This window comes from Stegostoma tigrinum, chromosome 24 (assembly GCF_030684315.1).
Source record: "Stegostoma tigrinum isolate sSteTig4 chromosome 24, sSteTig4.hap1, whole genome shotgun sequence".
NCBI lineage: Eukaryota > Metazoa > Chordata > Chondrichthyes > Orectolobiformes > Stegostomatidae > Stegostoma > Stegostoma tigrinum.
Window position 1 is genome coordinate 29,571,842 of NC_081377.1, and position 22,632 is coordinate 29,594,473.

Below are 22,632 nucleotides of genomic sequence, written 5' to 3' on the forward strand. Positions count from 1 at the left end.
CTTGTAGAAAATGGGGTGGGATTTCCACTGTCTGGTCACGACCCCAGCTTAAAGATCTGTGAAGTCTTTCAGTTGAGGGCAGGAAAATCAAACACAAAGTCAGTTAAAATTCCCAATGTGAAGACTGGCTGTTGGGTTGAAGGCAGCACAATCTGATCTATACAGATATGGACTCAGGAGCTGAGCTTGGCGTTCAGATGTTAAAGTTATTCAAGCTGTTGAATCATATGAAACCACAGTCTGCTCCTGCCCCAGCTTGTTTTTAAGTAAAAATTTTCTTCATTGACCTGAGCCAAGGTATCTACTTCATCCCAACTCTTCAGGACAGAATGCGGTCAGTACAAAAAGAAACAATAATTGCATCATACAAGCTTACATTCCCAGAAGGGGGCATTCTCATGGTTAAAGAGGCTTAAATGTGAACCAGGTGGAATGCTGCAAGCTAATGTTTTACCATCTCCATATTAGTATTATGCATCAGCACCTCACTGGATTAAAATAAGTGCTTAGACACTGACAGTAATTAATGTAGTTTTATTAAAAGATAAAGTTTAGGCATGCTTGGACAACTTACACAGTGGGACTAAAATTTGAACTTTTAATACATGCAGCTATTACTGGAGGAATAAGGTGAAAACTGCTGAATTTCTTTCCGTTTTAGACTCTATTTCATACCAGCAATACAAAAAAATACAAACAGCTGTAATATTTGAAATGACTAGCAAAGGTAGAACTTAATACTACAAGTTTTCCTTTCTCCACCCTTCCCTCACCCGCCCCATCCCAATTACTCCATTCAAGAGTGTATAATTCCTGGTTACAGGTGCTTAAAGCATTCTAAGAGAGTTTTGTTCAACACATTGAGTTTAATTTTCTTCAAAACCAGTACTTTTGAAAACCCTCACTTTCAGAAAAGATTAAATAATTTCTTCACTTTCTTTGCTTTCTCTATTCTTTCTCACTTCCTCCAAGTGTTTGTCCTAAATTATACAAAAAAAATTAGATCATTATTTAACACATGTACTAATGCAGCAGAGAACAGTTTCTAAACAATCATGTGTAAATAGATCAAAACTAGTTTTGAACTGGTGCTGCATAATCACATTAAAGTCAATTAACTACCCAACATTTGTTTACATAAATAAGAATAACTGCTTTTGAAAAGTAGCCAATTGTCAAGCGGTCTGTTTGGTTAATGTGTGATTTAAGCATTTTTCTCATTCATCAACTAATTATTGCAGGATAATTGAGGGAGGGCTTTCAGCGCAAACATACTCTTCAACACAGGAAACATTAAAAGCTACCCAGAAGATTTTAATATTTAATTTTCTTTACCCATTTACAGCCAACAAGTTTCAATATGCAACATACTGGTAATTATGTCTGACTTAAAGGCTCTTCAAACTATTTAAAACAACAATTTATAGGAACGTCATCATTAACACATTGATCAGTTAGCGAGTTGAGAAGATTTGTAGCTCAGGTTGAGGTTCTGGACGTGAGTTTGCTCGCTGAGCTGGAAGGTCGTTTTCAGACGTTTCGTCACCATTCTAGGTAACATCATCAGTGAGCCTCCAGTGAAGTGCTGGTGTTATGTCCCACTTTCTATTTATCTGTTTAGGTTTTCCTTGGGTTGGTGATGTCATTTCCTGTTCTTTTTCTCAGAGGATGGTAGATTGATTTGGAGCCTGTGTGTTTGTTGATGGAGTTCCGGTTGGAATGCCATGCTTTTAGGAATTCTCATGCATGTCTCTGTTTGGCTTGTCCTAGGATGGATGTGTTGTCCCAATCAAAGTGGTGTCCTTCCTCATCTGTATGTAAGGATACTAGTCATAGTGGATCATGTCTTTTTGTAGTTGATGTTCGTGTATCCTAGTGGCTAGCTTTCTGCCCGTTTGTCCAACGTAGTGTTTGTCACAGTTCTTGCAAGGTATTTTGTAAATGACGTTCAGTTTGCTTGTTGTCTATATAGGGTCTTTTAAGTTCATTAGCTGCTGTTTTAGTGTGTTGGTGGGTTTGTGGGCTACTCTGATGCCAAGAGGTCCGAGTAGTCTGGCAGTCATTTCGGAAATGTGTTTGATGTAGGGAAGAGTGGTTATGGTTTCTGGAATAATGGGAACTGCAGATGCTGGAGAATCCAAGATAACAAAGTGTGAACCTGGATGAACACAGCAGGCCAAGCAGCATCTCAGGAGCACAAATGCTGACGTTTCGGGCCTAGACCCTTCATCAGAGGGGTTTCTGGGCCCGTTTTGTCTGTTTGTTTGGGTTTGCTGCTGAGAAATCGGTTGACTGTGTTCATTGGGTACCCATTCTTTTTGAATATGCTGTACAGGTGATTTTCTTCTGCTCTTCGTAGTTCCTCTGTGCTACAGCGTGTGGTGGCTCGTTGGAATAATGTTCTAATGCAGCTTCGTTTGTGGGTGTTGGGATGGTTGCTCCTGTAGTTCAGAATTTGGTCCGACAACAACCTGGCCAAAGAAACACTGACTACACTATTAGAAAAACCAAAGACACACACACCAGACACCACCAACCTCATCAGCAAGGACATCAAGCTAGTGGACCTATGCCTTACCACCCACTTCACCTTCAACAACAAAACCCTACAGACAAACCAACAGAACACCCATGGGATCTCCGATATCAGGGCTCTTAGCAGAGCCAGTAATGCAGAGACTCGAACAAACAGCTCTGCCAATCATCCAACCCAAACTTTAGGTCCGTTACATGGATGACACCTTTGTCATCACTGAACAAAAAACTTTCAAGGCCATCAATAATACCCTTACTGGCATAACATTCACAAAAGAGGAGGAAAACAACAACAAACTGCCATTCCTAGATATCACAGTAGAGCGAACAGCCGATGGGGAACTTCAAACCAGCATCTACAGGAAAACGACACATACGGACCAAATTCTGAACTACAGGAGCAACCATCCCAACACCCACAAACGAAGCTGCATTAGAACATTATTCCAACGAGCCACCACAAGCTGCAGCACAGAGGAACTACGAAGCGCAGAAGAAAATCACCTGTACAGCATATTCAAAAAGAACGGGTATCCAATGAACACAGTCCGCCGACTTCTCAGCAACAAACCCAAACAAACGGACAAAACATACCCAGAAACCATAACCACTCTCCCCTACATCAAAGACATTTCGGAAATGACTGCCAGACTACTCAAACCTTTTGGCTTCACGGTAGCCCACAAACCCACCAACACACAAACTGCAGCTAATGAACTTAAAAGACCCTATACAGACAACAAGCAAAATGAACGTAATTTACAAAATACCTTGCAAGAACTGTGACAAACACTACACTGGACAAACAGGCAGAAAGCTAGCCACCAGAATACACGAACATCAACTAGCCACAAAAAGACATGATCCACTATGACTAGTATTTTACATACAGATGAGGAAGGGCACCACTTTGATTGGGACAACACATCCATCCTAGGACAAGACAAACAGAGACATGCATGAGAATTCCTAGAAGCATGGCATTCCAACCGGAACTCCATCAACAAAGATATAGGCTCCAAATCAATCTACCATCCTCTGAGAAAAAGAACTGGAAATGACATCACCAACCCAAGGAAACCTAAACAGATAAATAGAAAATGGGGCATAACACCAGCACTTCACTGGAGGCTCACTGATGATGTTACCTAGAATGGTGACGAAACGTCTGAAAACGACCTTCCAGCTCAGCGAGCAAACTCACATCCAGAACATTGATCAGTGTTGTTGCTGACAGCATCAACTAAAGATAAGTACTGAAAAGGGCTGCTGTCATCCAGAAGAAAAATGCAAAAAGAGTACAAACTGCCTTCAATTTAAAAGGGAAAAAAAAATTAACTAAAGACGCAGTTTTAATGACAGATATTTGAGACTTCAGAGGTGAAGTCCAGTGGTGAACACTACAATGTTTCTTCAGCTAAGTTTCCCAAACTAGCCATGAAAAAACCAGGCGCTTTCGCATTTGGGCTTGGGAGCTAACAGAAACAGAACTCATACTCAAAAAGAAATCAATTTGAATCCCTTCTGTTTCAAACGTTTGGTTCCAAAGCAACATGAAATGACTGTAGGGTTTTCCTCAAACCTGCCAATACTCAAGACAATATCTTTGTTCACTTTCGAAAAATGACTGCCCACCAAAAAAAAGTTGGCTCGTATTTGCATTGTTAATAAGCTAGTGACTTGTATTTCGCAATTTGTAGCAGTGCATTGCTGAAAAGTTTAGCTAAATGTGTACTCTCAAATCAACAAAGAAGGTATCTAAGTTTATCAACGTAATGACAGTCAAATAACTTTGGCCTTGCTAGCTCCCCTGCACACATTAAGAAACAGTGGGGGGAAAAAAAAACAATGTTTGACATGAGATACACATTGATTGAACACAAGATTGAACTAAGCACAAAAATGGTATTTCTGGTTCTCGAGTGCTTCAATTAGATTGTGTTGGAAGTTATTTAGTTTGAATGCAGCAATTATACTTGTTTATATTTCTAAAGCACATCAACTGAGCGACTGAAAGTTCCTCCAGCAACTTGCAACCAAGCTTAAAAACTGACAGCTGACATCACAAGCTCATCAATATACCAACATCAGCCTTTTCACAGAAATGAACTACCTGCAGTCAGCATGAATAGGGACACTGCTACCATTTGTCCTTTCAATAACAAACTTACTGCTCATTCACCATAAAGTTTCCAAAAATCATCATTTTGTTAGGCATGAGCAGATGTAACCCCACATTGCTCAGCTTTATTTTTGTTGGTAGATAGGTTAAAACAATTTAAATGCATTTCTAATCACCCAATAGGTTTTAATTGTGTTTCTGGTTGAGACGTAGACCAAAATCTACACATTAGCACACAAACAAGGAACAAGAGTAGACCACTCAGCCCTTCATGTCTGCTCAACATTAAGCACATGGCCAATCTGAGTTTAACCTCAACTCTACATTCCTACATATCCCTGATAATCTTTCATCTCCTTGATTATCAAGAATCTATCTGCCTCTCCCTTATAAACTTAGAAAGATCCACTACCTTTTGAGGAAAGTAATACCAAATTCATAAGCCTCTGAAGGAAAAAAAGTTTCCTCATTGCTGTCTTAAATGAGGAACCCCTTTATTTTGAAATTGACCCCTGGTTCAATTCTCCCACAAGAGGAAACATCCTTTAAACATCCACCCAGTGAAATCCCCTCAGGATCTCACATTTCAATTAAATCACCTATGACTCTTCAAACTCCAAATAATACGGGCCTTTCCACATCTTAGGTAGAGATATTTGGCCACATTTTCCTTGGATTGATTTGTTGCAGTGCCCTTCATTTTTCTGAAAGAAAGATCTATCTTTGTGAAAAATAGTTCTTTTGAACTCCATGTTTACTTAATATAAACCATGCCCCAGCTTCTGAAATCTGCAATGTAAGTAGTAGGATCAATTTACAATCCGCTTATCCCAAGAGTAAATGACAACTTTTCTCAAGTTTCTAAATTCTGTATCACCTTAGTTGCCCCATATTACATCTTCTCAAACCTAATACCTTTCCTCCAGTATGCTGAGCAACACTGTCTATTGTATTACAGAAAATCTGTTCAGAACTTTACCGCAACATTTTACTTCTTCAGAAAGTGTTTTGATATTCCGAATAGAGTTTCAAGATCTCCAGAATCATCATTATCTACTGTGATTGATAAACTACAGATCTGTAAGTAAGAGCACTTGGGTAAGACTTACCATGTTGACTTACATTGGCATTTTCCAACAGGTTGTCTCAATAACGCAATAGGTAAATGAACCACATGGCACTGGCTCTGACCACAAGGTTCAACATATGCACAATGCTTCTGTTGCCATGGATGAAATGCACTGAAAATGGCAGTTATGGACAGGAACACATTTAGCTTCATTAACCCATCAGGGTTCAGTAAGCTGAGATAATGGGAACTGCAGATGCTGGAGAATTCCAAGATAATAAAATGTGAGGCTGGATGAACACAGCAGGCCAAGCAGCATCTCAGGAGCACAAAAGCTGACGTTTCGGGCCTAGACCCTTCATCAGAGAGGGGGATGGGGAGAGGGAACTGGAATAAATAGGGAGAGAGGGGGAGGCGGACCGAAGATGGAGAGTAAAGAAGATAGGTGGAGAGAGAATAGGTGGGGAGGTAGGGAGGGGATAGGTCAGTCCAGGGAAGACGGACAGGTCAAGGAGGTGGGATTAGGTTAGTAGGTAGATGGGGGTGCGGCTTGGGGTGGGAAGAAGGGATGGGTGAGAGGAAGAACCGGTTAGGAAGGCAGAGACAGGTTGGACTGGTTTTGGGATGCAGTGGGTGGGAGGGGAAGAGCTGGGCTGGTTGTGTGGTGCAGTGGGGGGAGGAGACAAACTGGACTGGTTTAGGGATGCAGTAGGGGAAGGGGAGATTTTGAAACTGGTGAAGTCCGGGTACAGTGGATGCAGTATACCACATTGGCAGATGTGCAGGTGAACCTCTGCTTAATGTGGAATGTCATCTTGGGGCCTGGGATAGGGGCGAGGGAGGAAGTGTGGGGGCAAGTGTAGCATTTCCTGCGGTTGCAGGGGAAGGTGCCGGGTGTGGTGGGATTGGAGGGCAGTGTGGAGCGAACAAGGGAGTCACGGAGAGAGTGGTCTCTCCGGAAAGCAGACAGGGGTGGGGATGGAAAAATGTCTTGGGTGGTGGGGTCGGATTGTAAATGGCGAAACAGGCCCCAAACCCCACCTCTTCCTCCAGTATATTGATGACTGTATCGGCGCCGCCTCTTGCTCCCCAGAGGAGCTCAAACAGTTCATCCACTTCACCAACACCTTCCACCCCAACCTTCAGTTCACCTGGGCCATCTCCAGCACATCCCTCACCTTCCTGGACCTCTCAGTTTCCATCTCAGGCAACCAGCTTGTAACTGATGTCCATTTCAAGCCCACCGACTCCCACAGCTACCTAGAATACACCTCCTCCCACCCACCCTCCTGCAAAAATTTTATCCCCTATTCCCAATTCCTCCGCCTCCACCGCATCTGCTCCCACGATAAGACATTCCACTCCCGCACATCACAGATGTCCAAGTTCTTTAAGGGCCGCAACTTTCCCCCCACAGTGGTCGAGAACGCCCTTGACCGAGTCTCCCGTATTTCCCGCAACACATCCCTCACACCCCGCACCCGCCACAACCACCCTAAGAGGATCCCCCTCGTTCTCACACACCACCCTACCAACCTCCGGATACAACGCACCATCCTCCGACACTTCCGCCATTTACAATCCGACCCCACCACCCAAGACATTTTTCCATCCCCATCCCTGTCTGCTTTTCGGAGAGACCACTCTCTCCGTGACTCCCTTGTTCGCTCCACACTGCCCTCCAACCCCACCACACCCGGCACCTTCCCCTGCAACCGCAGGAAATGCTACACTTGCCCCCACACCTCCTCCCTCACCCCTATCCCAGGCCCCAAGATGACATTCCACATGAAGCAGAGGTTCACCTGCACATCTGCCAATGTGGTATGCTGCATCCACTGTACCCGGTGCGGCTTCCTCTACATTGGGGAAACCAAGCGGAGGCTTGGGGACCGCTTTGCAGAACACCTCCGCTCAGTTCGCAACAAACAACTGCACCTCCCAGTCGCAAACCATTTCCACTCCCCCTCCCATTCTCTAGATGACATGTCCGTCATGGGCCTCCTGCACTGCCACAATGATGCCACCCGAAGGTTGCAGGAACAGCAACTCATATTCCGCCTGGGAACCCTGCAGCCTAATGGTATCAATGTGGACTTCACCAGTTTCAAAATCTCCCCTTCCCCTACTGCATCCCTAAACCAGCCCAGTTTGTCCCCTCCCCCCACTGCACCACACAACCAGCCCAGCTCTTCCCCCCCACCCACTGCATCCCAAAACCAGTCCAACCTGTCTCTGCCTCCCTAACCGGTTCTTCCTCTCACCCATCCCTTCCTCCCACCCCAAGCAGCACCCCCAGCTACCTACTAACCTCATCCCACCTCCTTGACCTGTCCGTCTTCCCTGGACTGACCTATCCCCTCCCTACCTCCCCACCTATACTCTCTCCACCTATCTTCTTTACTCTCCATCTTCGGTCCGCCTCCCCTTCTCTCCCTATTTATTCCAGTTCCCTCTCCCCATCCCCCTCTCTGATGAAGGGTCTAGGCCCGAAACGTCAGCTTTTGTGCTCCTGAGATGCTGCTTGGCCTGCTGTGTTCATCCAGCCTCACATTTTATTATCTTAGGGTTCAGTAAGCTGTCAGCCCTCACTGTCAAGACCAGTCTTGTCCAGTAAGTCCACCACCAAACTTCTAAACGCAGAAAGTGAATACAGAATGTTCTATAAGAAGTGTGCTTTCAATCAGAGGCCCTTTCTCTGGTTAGATTGGAGAAACACAGTCTCTGATTGAAAGAGCCGCAAAATACATGAATGCGAGAAGCATAATTAAGCCAGAGAACTACAAACCAGCAGCAGCAAAAGCAGGTCTGCTGGGCAGAAAGATAGCAAGCACGCATGCTGGTATAGGTGGTGAAATTGGCTCAGACCTTCCAGTGTTGGGCAAATATGTTTCATGTTGTCAGGTGATTTGAGGGAAACAGGGTCTGTGTTGCGGAGCCAGCTGTGGAGACGACAAGATTCTCTTCGGTCAAATGCTGTGCCCAAATCCTGAGGGCCTGTGAAATGGCAGGGTGGGCCCCCACTTATGGTGAGGGAGGGGGTGGGGCTGACCGGGCAAGGGCGGAGGGTATTTGTGATGATGTGGGACAAAGCATGAGTAAGGGTGTGCGCATGCATGTGAGGGAGGGAGCGTGTGAGAGCGAGAGCAAGAGAAAACCTGTGCACGCAAGTGGAAACGGACAGCATGTGAGGCCTAAGACTGATAGTGAGCTGGAAGCACATTCAGACCTGCCCTCCTTTTCTTCCATCTCCAAAAATGTGTCAGAATAGACAGTTGGGAAAAGAATGCTGAAAGGCGATCAACTGGGTCTCATTTTCATATGAACACTGCCTAGCTCAGCTCAGAGTGTGCATGCATCACAGACAAACACGTTTGGGTTGGTTAAATACAACTGCTTAGCTGGATCCTTGACCCCACCTGGCCACTGACAATCAGGACTTGGGACGTATTCTATCTTTCCGTAGCTCTGCTACTTAATTGAAAGTCAAGAGAGGATTTATTAGTCAATTCTGTTACTTGAGATAGTTGAAGTCATTTTTAAAATTAATTATCATTTATAAAATTATTGATTTATTGCTTTAGAATGTTTTTCTGAAATTCATTTACTGTTGTGATAAACCTTATCTTTCTGAAATTTGTCCTTCAGCCTTCCCATCTGTAATGCATGAGAAGAAGAAAAACAATGTCACACCTCCATGCAAAAAAGATTTGCCAATTCTGGTCTAGACTTTTGAAAACTAGCGAGTTAGATATCTAACTTGGAGGAATTCAGGCACCTATGGGACTATGGCTTTCACCAGTCTGACCTAAAGAGGAGTAAGAGTAACAAAACTGAATAGTAAAAGTTCTAGTGTTAACCCACAGAGGAAAGTCATTTTGGATTTCACCTTGACTACGTAAAGGGTGTTAAAGTTAACTTGCCTTTTCACGTAGACGCTCCAGCTTAGCAGCTAATTGAGCCTCACGGTTCTCCTTAATAAGTTCCATTTTGGAGATCAGTCTTTCTTCTGCCATTTTGCTGAATTTGGTATTTTCTTCAATAGCTCTCTGAAGCACTTCCTTTACGTGCTCTTGTTTCTCAGCCAACTGTTTCAGAACTTCTGCTTCATGTGACTAGGAAAAGAACAGAGAATAAATTATTCAACTGGGCATCAATACCACAAGGCTAGTTTGATATATTCAGATATGCAAGTTACATTCTGGTACCAAATATTTTTGCAAAGAAAAATATAGTTTGAACCTTAACAGAAACCATTTGAAAAAAAAGATAGCTGTCTGTGGAAGTCTTCTGGCAAAAACAGATTTTGCGAAGGCAACTAATAATTGTTCCATTACACTATTGTTCCACCTCTAAATATAATATTAATAAAAGGTCAGAATTGTAGGAAATATACACGTCAATAAAAAGTTAGGTTAACGTTTTGGGCCAAATTCTTCAAACATCAAAAAGGATCTCAAAAATAATTACATGGCTTCTTCATTTTAATACCATGAACTTTTAATACTGATTGTAACAAATTTATTTTTTACTTAAAATTACACAAAATGAGAATCTGAGCACATTATACACTGGCCCAGTTGTTAAATGTTTAAAAAAAAGCCTCACACCCATTCTACAGAATGCACAGTGCTGCAATACAAGATAATAAAGTGTGAAGCTGGATGAACACAGCAGGCCAAGCAACATCTCAGGAGCACAAAAGCTGATGTTTCGGGCCGAGACCCTTCAGGCCCGAAATGTCAGCTTTTGTGCTCCTGAGATGCTGCTTGGCCTGCTGTGTTCATCCAGCTTCACACTTTATTATCTTGGATTCTCCAGCATCTGCAGTTCCCATTATCCCTGCTGCAAGACAAGACTTTCTTTTGAAAATTCAAAAATTTGTTTAATTCTAGCCAGCCCAGAACAAAAAGACAAATTCTCATTTAGTAACTACCAAATGTGTACACAATCATTTCAGGAAACATTGGTTTAGTTCCTCCAGCCTCAAAATCACAGCAATCTCCTGCTCAGTACTTTTCAAGGATGATGCAACTGCAAAACCAAGATAAACACTAGATCCTACTATCTCCAAACACTAGATTGCTCCACAAGCTTGGGGTAACTTAGGTTTATTCTCCATTTGAACTTCACTATACATGATGATTGTTATAGCTCTCAAGAAATGTTGTAAACAACATATTTCTCCAGTTTTAATTTTCGGCATTCAAAATCAGAACGGCAAAGCATAGGAGCATTGCTCAGTATCTAAAGTAAGTAACTACTGCTCACTACTGACAATCCAGAAGGAACACATCTATCAATGTAGGCAGTGTGTGTTAGCTAGTCAAAAGGGCCCTTTATCTGATACACTTTGAAGTACCACATAGTTCATACTATACTCATATTCGTTTTAAGTACCTTTCGTCTGTTCTCTGCTGCTTCCATTTTTTTTTGAAGATCTTCAAGTGACCGATCTTTCTTGGGAGAGAGAGGAAATTCTGGAATGGTTTCAGCTGTGGGGCTCAGAATAATCTCAAAAGCTTGGCCTGAAGAACGCTTGTCTAGTTCTTTTACTTTAATGTCTGAAATGAGTTATATATTTTTTTTAAAATGGCATGGTAGCATTAACTCTAGTCCATTTTGATCAATATAGCTTCTAAATACATTAACTGTATTTAACTGGTCAAGTAACAAGATTAATGTCAGAAAGCCCTAACAGCAAAGTTCACATAATATTATATGACACAATGCCACAGTAATTAGGGGTTAAATTTTACAACTAAAGAAACTGAATCTCAGGTACTTTTTTCCTTGAGGTAGATTAACTTCGGCCTTGGTAAGGTTACATTGGTATAATTCTGATGAATCTGCATTCTTAAAAAGGAATAAATGCATAAATATTGCTTGTATTTGCTCAAGTTGAAAAGGCTGAGAAGTCATCCAACTGAGGAATTTACCCTATTGAATCCCTTTCCCTTTGTAGGTACATGGAAACTTATTTCCTCCTTTCGGGAATCCAAAACCAACAAAAACTGTAATTTTATTTTTGGATGCTTCAAACACTCTTTTGATATAATTATTAAATGTATATATTAACCATAATTTGTTACAGTGCAAAGAAAATATTGCTTAACATTAAGAGGCAAGTATAAAAGGAAGAATTGTTGGGTTCAAAAACTGCAGGCATTGGTGTATATGAAAATTTATCTGTTTAATTAATCACAGTCTGCCTCATTATATGCTAACTGGCTTATCTCACTCCGTGTGCTTCATTTTGCAATGTTTACTGTTACATTATTCGTTGACCTGCTCCCTGACATAAAAATAAAAGTAGGCACAACATTAAAGCCTTTTTTTTTTGGATAACAATTTGTATTTATATAGTTCCTGACACCTCAAATATTTCAACAAATATACTAAATTAAGGGACTGATACAGGCAAATAAAAAGATGAATCTTTTAGAATTGTATTCCTTACTTATATTGCCTCTTCTTGTGCAACATCCCAAAATGTATCACCTCATACTTCTATATAATCAATTTCATCTTATACATGTCCACCCATTCCAACTATCGATATCATTTTGAAGTATATTGCAAACCAGCTTACCATTCACAATTTATCCAAGTTTTGTATCATGATAAATTAAAACTGTGACCTACACACCCAAGTCTAGGTAATTAATTTGGCTGAAGAAAAGCAATGGTTCAATACTGGCGCTTAGGGAATCCCCAAAATATACTTTCCTCCAGTCTGAAAAATGACCACTATACATTTCCTGTCACTCAACCTCCTTTGTATTCATGCTGCCACTGTCCATTTTATTCAATGAGCTTCAACTTCTGTGAGAAGCCTGTTATATGGCACTTTATCAAATGCCTTTTAAAATTCAATGCACACTATATTAAACGTATTGCTCTCATCAATCTCTCTGCTACTGCAAAAAAATTCAAAACAAATTACCTAACCATTACTTTTAAAAATCCATCAATGCCCCCCTTCTCTGGGACTGGAAACTTACTGATCTGGAGTAGATTCTTTTTAAACATTGTTTAGCTTTGATGCCAATAGGACGATGCGGCCTGTGATCTTGCTTAATGATGTCAGATTCATTTTAATGCCATTTTCCACATAACCCAACTGCTGCCATTTTGAAGTGGCCTTGTCAATTCTGTGACTTAGAACGTTTCTGCCTAACCTGCTGACTTGCAGCATCTCTAAACGCCTGACCTACCAGTTCACTGAACCTCCCGTTCTCTGACTTTAAAATCAGTGTTTCGATTCAAGATCCAACTTTGATCTGATGCTCATTGTGACAATGCAAGTTCCAAAGTTGCAGAACTGCTAAACTGGAACTGTTAGAATAATTTTATTGTTTGTAAAATGACTGACATTTTTGCCCATGCATTTCACATGGAGAGTAACTCTACAGTAGTTTGGACGCAGGAAAGGGAAGGCTTTTAATTGTAAAAGTTAGTTCATTCAACTACATAGGAATCCAGCATTGTAAAGTATTTGAACCTGCTGGATATAATACTTTGTTTGTTTGTTAATGTTAAAGAACTGCCTACAGAATCCAAATACAGTTTTAACATTTGATTCTTTTGGAAACCAAAAAGGAAGATCTTACTACCTTCCTTCCAACATGAAGTCAGAGTTAGGGAAGTTCGCGGATAGTTGTGCTACGCTCAATGCCGTGACACTTCAGGTACCTGTAACAGTCTACGTCCATTTGCATTAAGACCTGGATAACATTCAGGCTTAGACTAATAAGGTAGAAGTAACATATGCATCACGGAAGTGCCAGACGATGGCCAGCGCTAATGAGAGAATTTAGCCATCATTCCTTAACATTCAATGGCAATTATCATCACTGAATCCTCCACTAACATTATCCAGGGGATTACAATTGACAAGAAACTGAACTGAACCAATCATAAAAATACTGTAGCAACAAGAGATCAGAAGCCAACAATTCAGGCATGATTATCTGTCTCCCCAGAAAATGCCCACCATCCACAAGTCTAGAGTGTGATAGAATATTCCCCAATTCCCTGGATATGCGCAACTCCAATTATAGCGAAGAAGCATGACACCACCCATGACAAAGCAGCCCACTTGATGCCATTGCATCCACCATATACCCACTTCATCGCAGACACACAGTACGTGCTATCTACGACAATAAAGGTCCTCCAACAGCAGCTTCCAAAGCCGTGATCTCTATCACTCAGTAATAAAAAGGCAAATGCATGGGAACACTATCACCTGCAAGTTCCCATCTAAGACACATGCTATCCTGATTTGGAACTATATGTCAGACTTTTCACTGTTACTGGGTCAAAGTTGTGGAACTCCCTTCTTAACAGTACTGTGGGTGTTCCTACACTGACAATTGCAGCTGTTCAAGGCAGCAGCTCACCAACATTTTCTCCTCAACAATGAGGAAAGGATGATAAATGTTAGATTAGCCAGTCATATTCCATGCATGAATGACAAAACAAACTATGGCAGTTTCAAGTCATTTCACTTAAAAGTTGCGATTTTCAGGAAGGGAGCCACAATTTTAAGTGACACTGTATTATATAACATTACCTAGAATAAATTTTAGAAACTCATTACCCCTTCTCTGATTTATGCTATTGTTATCACAGTCTATATAGGGACAATTAGGCCATCCGTTACAATTGGTTGGTAACTTTTGCACTTCTGTAAATTGCTTGCGAGTATTTCATCTTCCATCTTCCATCTTTTCTGCTGGTTGGTGGTACCTCTAGAACATCTTACCTCTCATTAAATACTGTTTGTGCATTCTAGGGAAGTTTCTTTCTCCAGAATTCTAATTTAATCTTTAATCAAAACTGCTGTTTCCTTCCCATCTCTCCTGATATCATATTATATCTACGAATATGGGGACAGGCAAGTAAATGAAACTAGCCTGCAGATTAGCTACGATCTGATTGAATAGTGAACAGCTTCCAAAGGCTGAATGGTCCATTCTTGTTCCTAAAAGCCAAACCACTCACTCAATCTTTCACAATCATTAAAAAAAACCTGAATTTGATATTATTAATTCTGTTCAAGATCAACTCATCTTGTGAGCTTGTGAAAATAGCCTCAAAAAGAGCTTCACGATAAACAAAGGAAGAATAGAAATGTGGTGTATATGGATTTTAGCAAGGCATTTCATAGGGTTCTACATGGTAGGTTTATTCAGAAAGTGGGGAGGCATGGGATTCAAGAAAATGTGGCTGTCTGGATACAAAACTGGCTGTCCAACAGAGGGTGGTAAGACATGGTAAGTATTCAGCCTCGAGCTCAGTAATGAGTGGTGTTCTGCAGGGATCTGTTCTGGGACCCTGCTCTTTGTGATCTTTATAAAATGAATTGGAGGAGGAAGTGGAAGGTTGGGTTAGTAAGTTTACTGATGACACGAAGGTTGGAGGAGTAGTGGATGCATGGAGGGCAGTTGTAGGTTGCAATGGGACATTGACAGGATGCAGAGCTGGGCAAAGAAGTGGCAGATGGTATTCAACCCAGAAAAGTGTGAAGTGATTCATTTTGGAAGGTTGAACTTGAAATGCAGAATATAGCTTAATGGCAGGATTCTTGGCAGTGTTGAGGAACTAAGGGATCGTGGGGTCCACTTCCACAGATCCCTCAAAGCTGTTACCCAAGTTAATAGGGTTGTAAGGAAGGCATATCGTGTGCTGACTTTCAATGGCAGGTGAATTGAGTTTAAGAACCGTGAGGTTATGCTGCAGCTCTACAAAGTGCTGGTTATACCACACTTGGAATATTGTGTTCAGTTCTGGTCGTGTCATTATAGGAAAGATGTGGAAACTTGAGAGGGTGCAAAGGAGATTTACCATGATGCTGCCTGGACTGAAGGGCAAGCCTTACGAGGAAAGGTTGAAGGAGCTAGGGCATTTTTCATTGGAGCGAAGGAGGATGAGAGGTAACTTGTTAGAAGTTTACAAGATGATGAGCGGCATAGATAGAGTATACAGACAGAGACTTTTCCCAGGGCAAAAATGACTATTATGAGGGGACATAATTTTAAGGTGATTGGAAGAAGGTATAGGGGAGATGTCAGGGGTAGGTTCTTCACAGAGTGGTGGGCATGTGGAACGCGCTGCTGGCAGTGGTAGTGGAGTCAGATACTTGAGGCTTTTAAGTGACTCTTGGGTATGCACATGGAAGACAGCAAAATGTAAGATATGCAAGGTAGATTGATCTCCGTAGGATAATAGGTCAGCACAACATCGTGGGCCGAAGGGCCTGTACTGTGCTGTACTGTTCTATGTTCTAAGTCAGTTTATGACTGCAGACAAGGAAAGCAGCTTTTGGACTGGTGATAAAAACAAAAACATGAAAAGTTAAGAGCAAAAGCTGTCAGACAGATATGCAAACACATATTACTACACCTTGTGCAAGTTTTGCATTTAATTTTTCTCTTGCCTTTCTACTCTGCATCCCCACTAAAGAAGTTACCACATAGTCACAGTGTGACATCCAGATGTCCAGAACTATGTGCATTAAATCAAGGTAACACTTACCAGTGCAAGCCATGTTCAACAAAATGGAACAGAAACTAAAATGGACACCTTAGGACAAATGCTCAATGAGAAAGATAAAACCTGTAGGATAAGCATATAATGGCAATTTTAAAATGGTCATTCCAAGCCACTAACATTTTATAAATCTAACTGTCTAAAAAGTAACAAAATTCTTATCTCAAAGCTGCGACAAACTGGAGCTTGATCTCGTTAATATAAACAAATTGCAGAGAAACTCAACAGGTCTAGCAGCACCTGTTGGACTCAACAGTTTGTTTTGAGTCCAACATCACTTGATCCAGTGGTTGCATTGTACCAAATTCATTCAAGAATGTGCATTTAAAGAGCTCCCTTAAAACAGGAAAATATTCTAAGGTACTGAACAAGATCAATATACACTATATCAGAGATGAAGAATTAGATTACTGTGCACATTTCAGCATAATTACTATAGACATTAAAGGTCCATTTGATTGATATCTGGGATGAAGCGACTATGTTATGAACAGAATTCAAGTAAATTGGACTTACATTCCATGGAAATTGGAAAATTAGAGGCATGTCATTGAAATAAACACTTAAAAGGGCTTGTTTGGATAAATACCTCTTAAAGGGTAAGCCATATTAAGGCAGAGCTGAAGACTAATTGTTTTCTCTCAAAGGATTGTAAGCTCTAATTTCTACCTCAGAGGGTTTTGGATGGCTGAGTCATTGAGTACATACATTCAAGACATCTTGCCATCTTTGGATACCAAGAGAATCAAGCAATATCAAGATATTCTTGGAAGGGGGAGAAGAGGTAGATGAAATATGACTTAATTTAATGATAAGCAAGGTTGATTGGTCAGATTACATTCTTGCCTCAATTTCTTAGAAGTTTGGGGAACTCCAGAGGTTATCCGTTCATGGCTTTTTTTTGTGGGGGGGGGGGTGGGTTTGGGAACCTTCAGAAGTGATTCTCTGGCTATGATTCAATAGTTAAAGTCTTTGAATATCACTGAAAAAAATACCACATTTTGTCAAATTTATTCGTCTTGCACTCATCTGGAAAAGAACACATTCAGCAAACAATACAATACAAGAGTTAATGATACTCGTGGAAAGCTTTGGTTTTAGACATTTTTCTTTACAGGTTCTGTAATGGGGATAAAAAGAAAACTTGAACAAATTTAACACAGTGTTGACATGATCTAATTATCTTAGTACTTTTTTTGTGGATTGTGAACAAAAATTGATATGGTTCAGAAATCAACTTTGGTAATCCTATATAATCTTCTGTTTTACTGCTGGTCTTCACCAATCACAGTGAATCATGGGTGTTCTTCTACAGTTCTTGGTGGCCACAATGACCATGCTCAAACAGAAATTTTTGACTGTGAATGTCATACTGTTTCGCCCCTCCCACTACTTAAGCACACCAGTACCCCCCACCTAATCAATCCAGCGGTTTCTAGAAAAATAGTTTATAACACATGCAACATCTATGGTCTTAAAATGCTCATCTTAAAACATAAGTTCACATTGATGAGATGCTAACTGTTTATGTTTGCTGATTTTGTTACAGACAGCATCAGAAGGTAGAGCACAGAAGGAATTAATTTTGTTCATTGAATCTATTATCTGCTCTTTTAAAGAACTGAGGCAGACCTCATTCCACTTATTTAATTACTCTCCTATTAATCAACTAGTCCGAGATACACACTACACCATGCCATTTCTTTCAAGCAGGTTCCTAAAATCACCTTTGCCACTAACATATATAACTGGTACTGAGATTTATAAACCAGTACCACTTACTTCAACACATCTAGGCTTTTTCAATGAAGAGAAAAAGACTGAATGAATAGAATTTCTGAAGAACTGAAAAGGTAACAAGTCAAGTCTTGCACATGAATGAGACAGCCACAACCATAAGTGTAGAAGAACAAAAAAACTTGCAAGCTTCACAACTGAACAGTTGCCCAACTACTGAAGTACACTATCAATTTAGTCACAATGGAAAAGGACAAAAACAAAGTGAAACTCTTTTGTGATAGCACTACTTACTGAAATGTTCATTTTTATTGATTTATCATGTTGAAATATCAAGTAACAGATTTACACCATAAGAATAAAAACAAATAGAAAATAAGAGATAAAGTGCCTTAGCTTGAAACAACAACCCTCTCCTTGTCAACAAGATGGGAAATGTTGGAAAACACAAAGCAGTACTGATGTCAATTTGTCCTTTTCAGATATGAATTTGTCCTTACACTCTCTAGATATTACTGATCTGCAGCAAGTTTCCTGCTTGTTCTGATTTTATTACAGACAAAATTAAGAGGTACACCACAAAACAAATTAATTTGGTTCACTGAATCTATTGTTACCTGCTCTTTTAAACAGCAGTACAGTTAGACACATTCTCCCATATTTTACTCATCTTTGCAGTATTTTATTGTTCAAACATACATCAACATTCCAAAAAGTAGCTTTTTGAAACTTTTTCCACCTTCCCATCAGCAGCACATTCCAAATTCTAGCCATTTGTGAGTAAAAACCTTTTCCTCTTATTGCTAGCACTGAGTATTATAAACTAGTACCATATATTCCAAAATAACAAGTCTTCTATGATGAGGAGGTTCTTGCTCTTTTGTCATTCACTTCAAATCTGCTTCCTCTGACCATTAATCCTTTGGCCTACGAAAGGTTTCTTGATGTATTCTATCTAAACACTTGGTAAGTTTATTATTTTATAGTACCATTTAACATTCTCATCTCCAAGAAAAATCCAGCCTCACTAATCAATCCTCATAATTGGAATCCCTCATTGCTGGAATGATTTCAATAAGTAACTTCTGTAACACTTCTAAAGTCTTCATCTTCATACCTCAAGTATGGTGCTTAAAGTGGACACACAACTTCAGAGGGTCCTCAGCATATTATATAGTTGCACTTCTTTGCCTTTGTATTCTATGGTTCTACTTAAAGTCCAGCATTCTATGTTCTTCATTAACTGTTTTTTAAACCTATCCTGACACCTTTAAAGGAGCTCCACTCAAGCATATCCATGTTTCTCTTTGTTATATCTGCTTTAAAAAAAACGAAAGAAAATGCATATTATAATGGGACATCTTTTCTATCAAAGCACATCACTTCTCACTTTTCTGAATTAAAATAAGTTTGTCTGTCAAGGATCCATCCAATCCACCATTCTAAGCCCTCTTGACATCTATTACTATCTTTCCCACTGTTAGTGCACATACAAATTTCGAAATTATGCCTTAGCCCAAGATCAACAGTGTATATCAAAAATAGCAGGGGTCCCAGCACTGAGTCCTTAAAGAACAAAGTATATATGTCTCCAGTGCAAAGAGCCATTCCCACTCAAAAACTCATACTCAATTTTCTATCTATGGTGCTCCAATGCCTTTTATCCATCAGTTTTGCTAACAAAAGTATGACATTGAACACTTTTGAAAGTTTATATTCACAAACTTCACTATTGCCAGTTTTGGTTTTAAGCTTTTTAAAAATCAGTATTTTCTTTTCCAGTTGAGAATATTTCTGCTGAAAATGGTTACATGGGGAGAGAGTGTAATTTTTTTAGTTAATGTTTGTTTAAGTTAATAAAACATTCAGACCACAGGAAGAAAAGGATTGTGGGTTAAACAGACTTTTTTTTAAAAAAAGGTTACACAAATGGTAGAGAAGCATCTCCATGCATTTCAAGTCTAGCCTCATTTCACAAACAAGCTACAAGGTAGTTCTAGAAAATATATAAATCATTATCTGTCATGCTGGTAGATGGAGAGATATTTGATCATTTGGGAAAGAGAACAACCAAAGGTTGTATTAAATAATTATCAACTAATACAAATACATCATGCTACATTAAAGCCCTAGCAGCAAATAGTATATTAAATAGATTTATAAGAGTTATCACTTTCAAACTAAAGCCATTTTTCAACAAATAAATATCACCAATTCAACTATCTTCAGTACACTTCCATTCCAAGGAAAGTTGCTTCAAAATAAGCTCATTTACATTTGATCCACACTTACCAAGGTAGAATTAGGGCCAGTCAATGAAAAGAGACCAACTTCTAAAAAGAAAACAGGTTATTAGTTTTATACCAGACAGTGCTAATGTTTAGATTAGTGGTTTGGCAAATAGAGAAACCTGCTCGGAAAAGTTTTGGATTCCTTAAATCCCTGGAAGGCCTGGTAGAGACAAAATGCCCTCACCCATCCCCACAGCTGTAGGATGCATTACAGCGGCCCCCAATTCCACACCACCTCTTAGCCCAGTTGTGTTGGTTTCGGATAAACTGAAGAGCAGCCAAGGCCACTATTAATGCAGGTCACCAAAATGGATTCAACTGAGCGAAGACTGTGGGAGAATGAAGACGGACCTTGATACAGTTACATACACAAAACACCAACGTTTGCTGACACCAGTTTTTGTTGGCCCCTTAAAATGCGAAACCGGTCGCTAGCCAAAGACAGGGGGCATAAGATGTGCGTGGGAATCAGGGTCAGAGTCAGAGTCAATATAAAAAAAGGTCATAACTTTCACCCGCCCGAAGACCGACCACTAACTGTGACTCGGTGCTGCCCTTCCTACATGCTCCCTTTACCTCAGCTCAACAGCTACTGGTGCCACCCCCGGGATCGCGCGCCACGCTGCAGGCTCCGCCTCTTTACATTCAAACCTGTCTCGTGGGCAACGGCTAACGGTCGACATCTAACGATTAACGACTTAACGATCATTTAAAACAAAACCTTAAAGATGTCTTCAACAGCTCTTCAAAGATGTAACTTTGTTAAAAACTTAAACATCACATTTATTCGCTATCGCCTTTGATTTAATTTCCATACCTGGCACTTTTGGGTTATTCCCACTACAATGTGCTTTTCAGGGAACTTGATCATTACCTTTCACAAAAAGCAGCGCAGCAATGAAAAATGTATTAGGTATATTAAAACAATGAAAGAAGACAGTAAAACAAAAACCTCCTACGGCCATAAAAATTGGCCTAAAGACGGAAAACAGTGAATCACTTAACTAATGATATTGAAGGCATCGGCTGGAACACCCGTGACGTTGCTCACGGTAAATGGAGGTGATAGCGCTATTTTAATTATACGGGTTTCTATGAGATACAACTTAGCGCAAGATTTGGTATGGTCCAACTCTGCACCTATATTAACATTTAATATACCTACTTGCAATAATTAAAGGGACAGCTAGAGACAAATTGCTATCATAACCTGATTAAACGTAAACATTGATTCGTAATGCGCAATAATTTGACAGGGTGCCTGGAAATTCAGGATCAAGTATGAGACGGTGTTTGAAGAATGCTAGAGCTAATGATTAGCATGTCAATAACAACTTAATTGCTATGATGAAGCATACAACCAGAATTCAAAGGGTCAAGATGCTGCCCTTCAAGACCCACTTCATTTATAACAAAACCAAAAGGTCCCAAGTCCTTGCAAACGAAAATCGAAAGATTTTCACAACAGGACATTAGTCAATATACTGAACAAGCTGCTGCTTAGGCAGATAGTTGAAGTTAGTATCAATTTATACACTATAGACTGGCTCCCAAAAAAATAATATTTTGAGCTTGTGAGTAATGAGACTTGTGAAGCATACTTGGGATAACGTGATTTGGGATCTACCACTCCCAGAGGTCCCCAATGGGGGCATGTGTGTCTGGAATATTTTATTAATGCTGCATGTGGTTACAAGAATGATACAGTACACACTTGCAAGATTTCAATTACTCATTCTACAGTCTAGCACTCTTCTGACTGGGACCTTCTGCAGGTTAGATGTTTGTAACTTGAGGGGTTGGAGTTTAAAAAAGGGTCATTTCATTTGTGTACAGAAAGTGACCAACCAAAACTTGGTCAGATCATCTTGGTATTTCTGACCCAGGATGTACAATTACACTGAAGTATATTCCAGAAAGGGTTGTGTACCCAAAAAAGGTCTACCAAAAGTAGACCACATTCAAACTATTGTAATTATGTTATTAGCAAGAAAAACATGCTCAAATCAGTGTTGTAGAATTTCTATAGCATTTACCTCCAATCCTCCCCCACACTTGTAACTGTCAATGATCATGGACAGATTTCCAAATGCTCAAGGCAAAAATTGTACATGTCAAGATCCCACAAATCCATAAAGAGATGTTTTTCACCTAAAAGTTCAAATAGAACACTCCCACTTTCACATATCTCCACAGGATCAAGTACACAATTGCACTACCACTACGTGTGCAACTCTTGATAGCACAGAGTTGACAATTACACCAGGGAGACAAGGCAATATTTGAATGATTGCATACAGTATGCAGTCAGGTATGCACTG

General features: G+C 40.3%; 1 protein-coding gene across 1 annotated transcript; it reads right to left on the reverse strand.

Moving 5' to 3' along the window:
- Nucleotides 1-822: 822 nt before the first annotated feature.
- Nucleotides 823-20,355, reverse strand: LOC125465065 (stathmin-like). Its single transcript, XM_048558147.2, has 5 exons — nucleotides 20,313-20,355; nucleotides 16,269-16,349; nucleotides 11,127-11,290; nucleotides 9,650-9,841; nucleotides 823-980 (listed from the first exon to the last, which is right to left on the reverse strand). The coding sequence occupies exons 2-5, from the start codon at nucleotides 16,279-16,281 to the stop codon at nucleotides 918-920; spliced, it is 432 nt and encodes a 143-aa protein (XP_048414104.1). The 5' UTR covers nucleotides 16,282-16,349; nucleotides 20,313-20,355; the 3' UTR covers nucleotides 823-917.
- Between the last annotated feature and the right edge of the window lie 2,277 nt (nucleotides 20,356-22,632).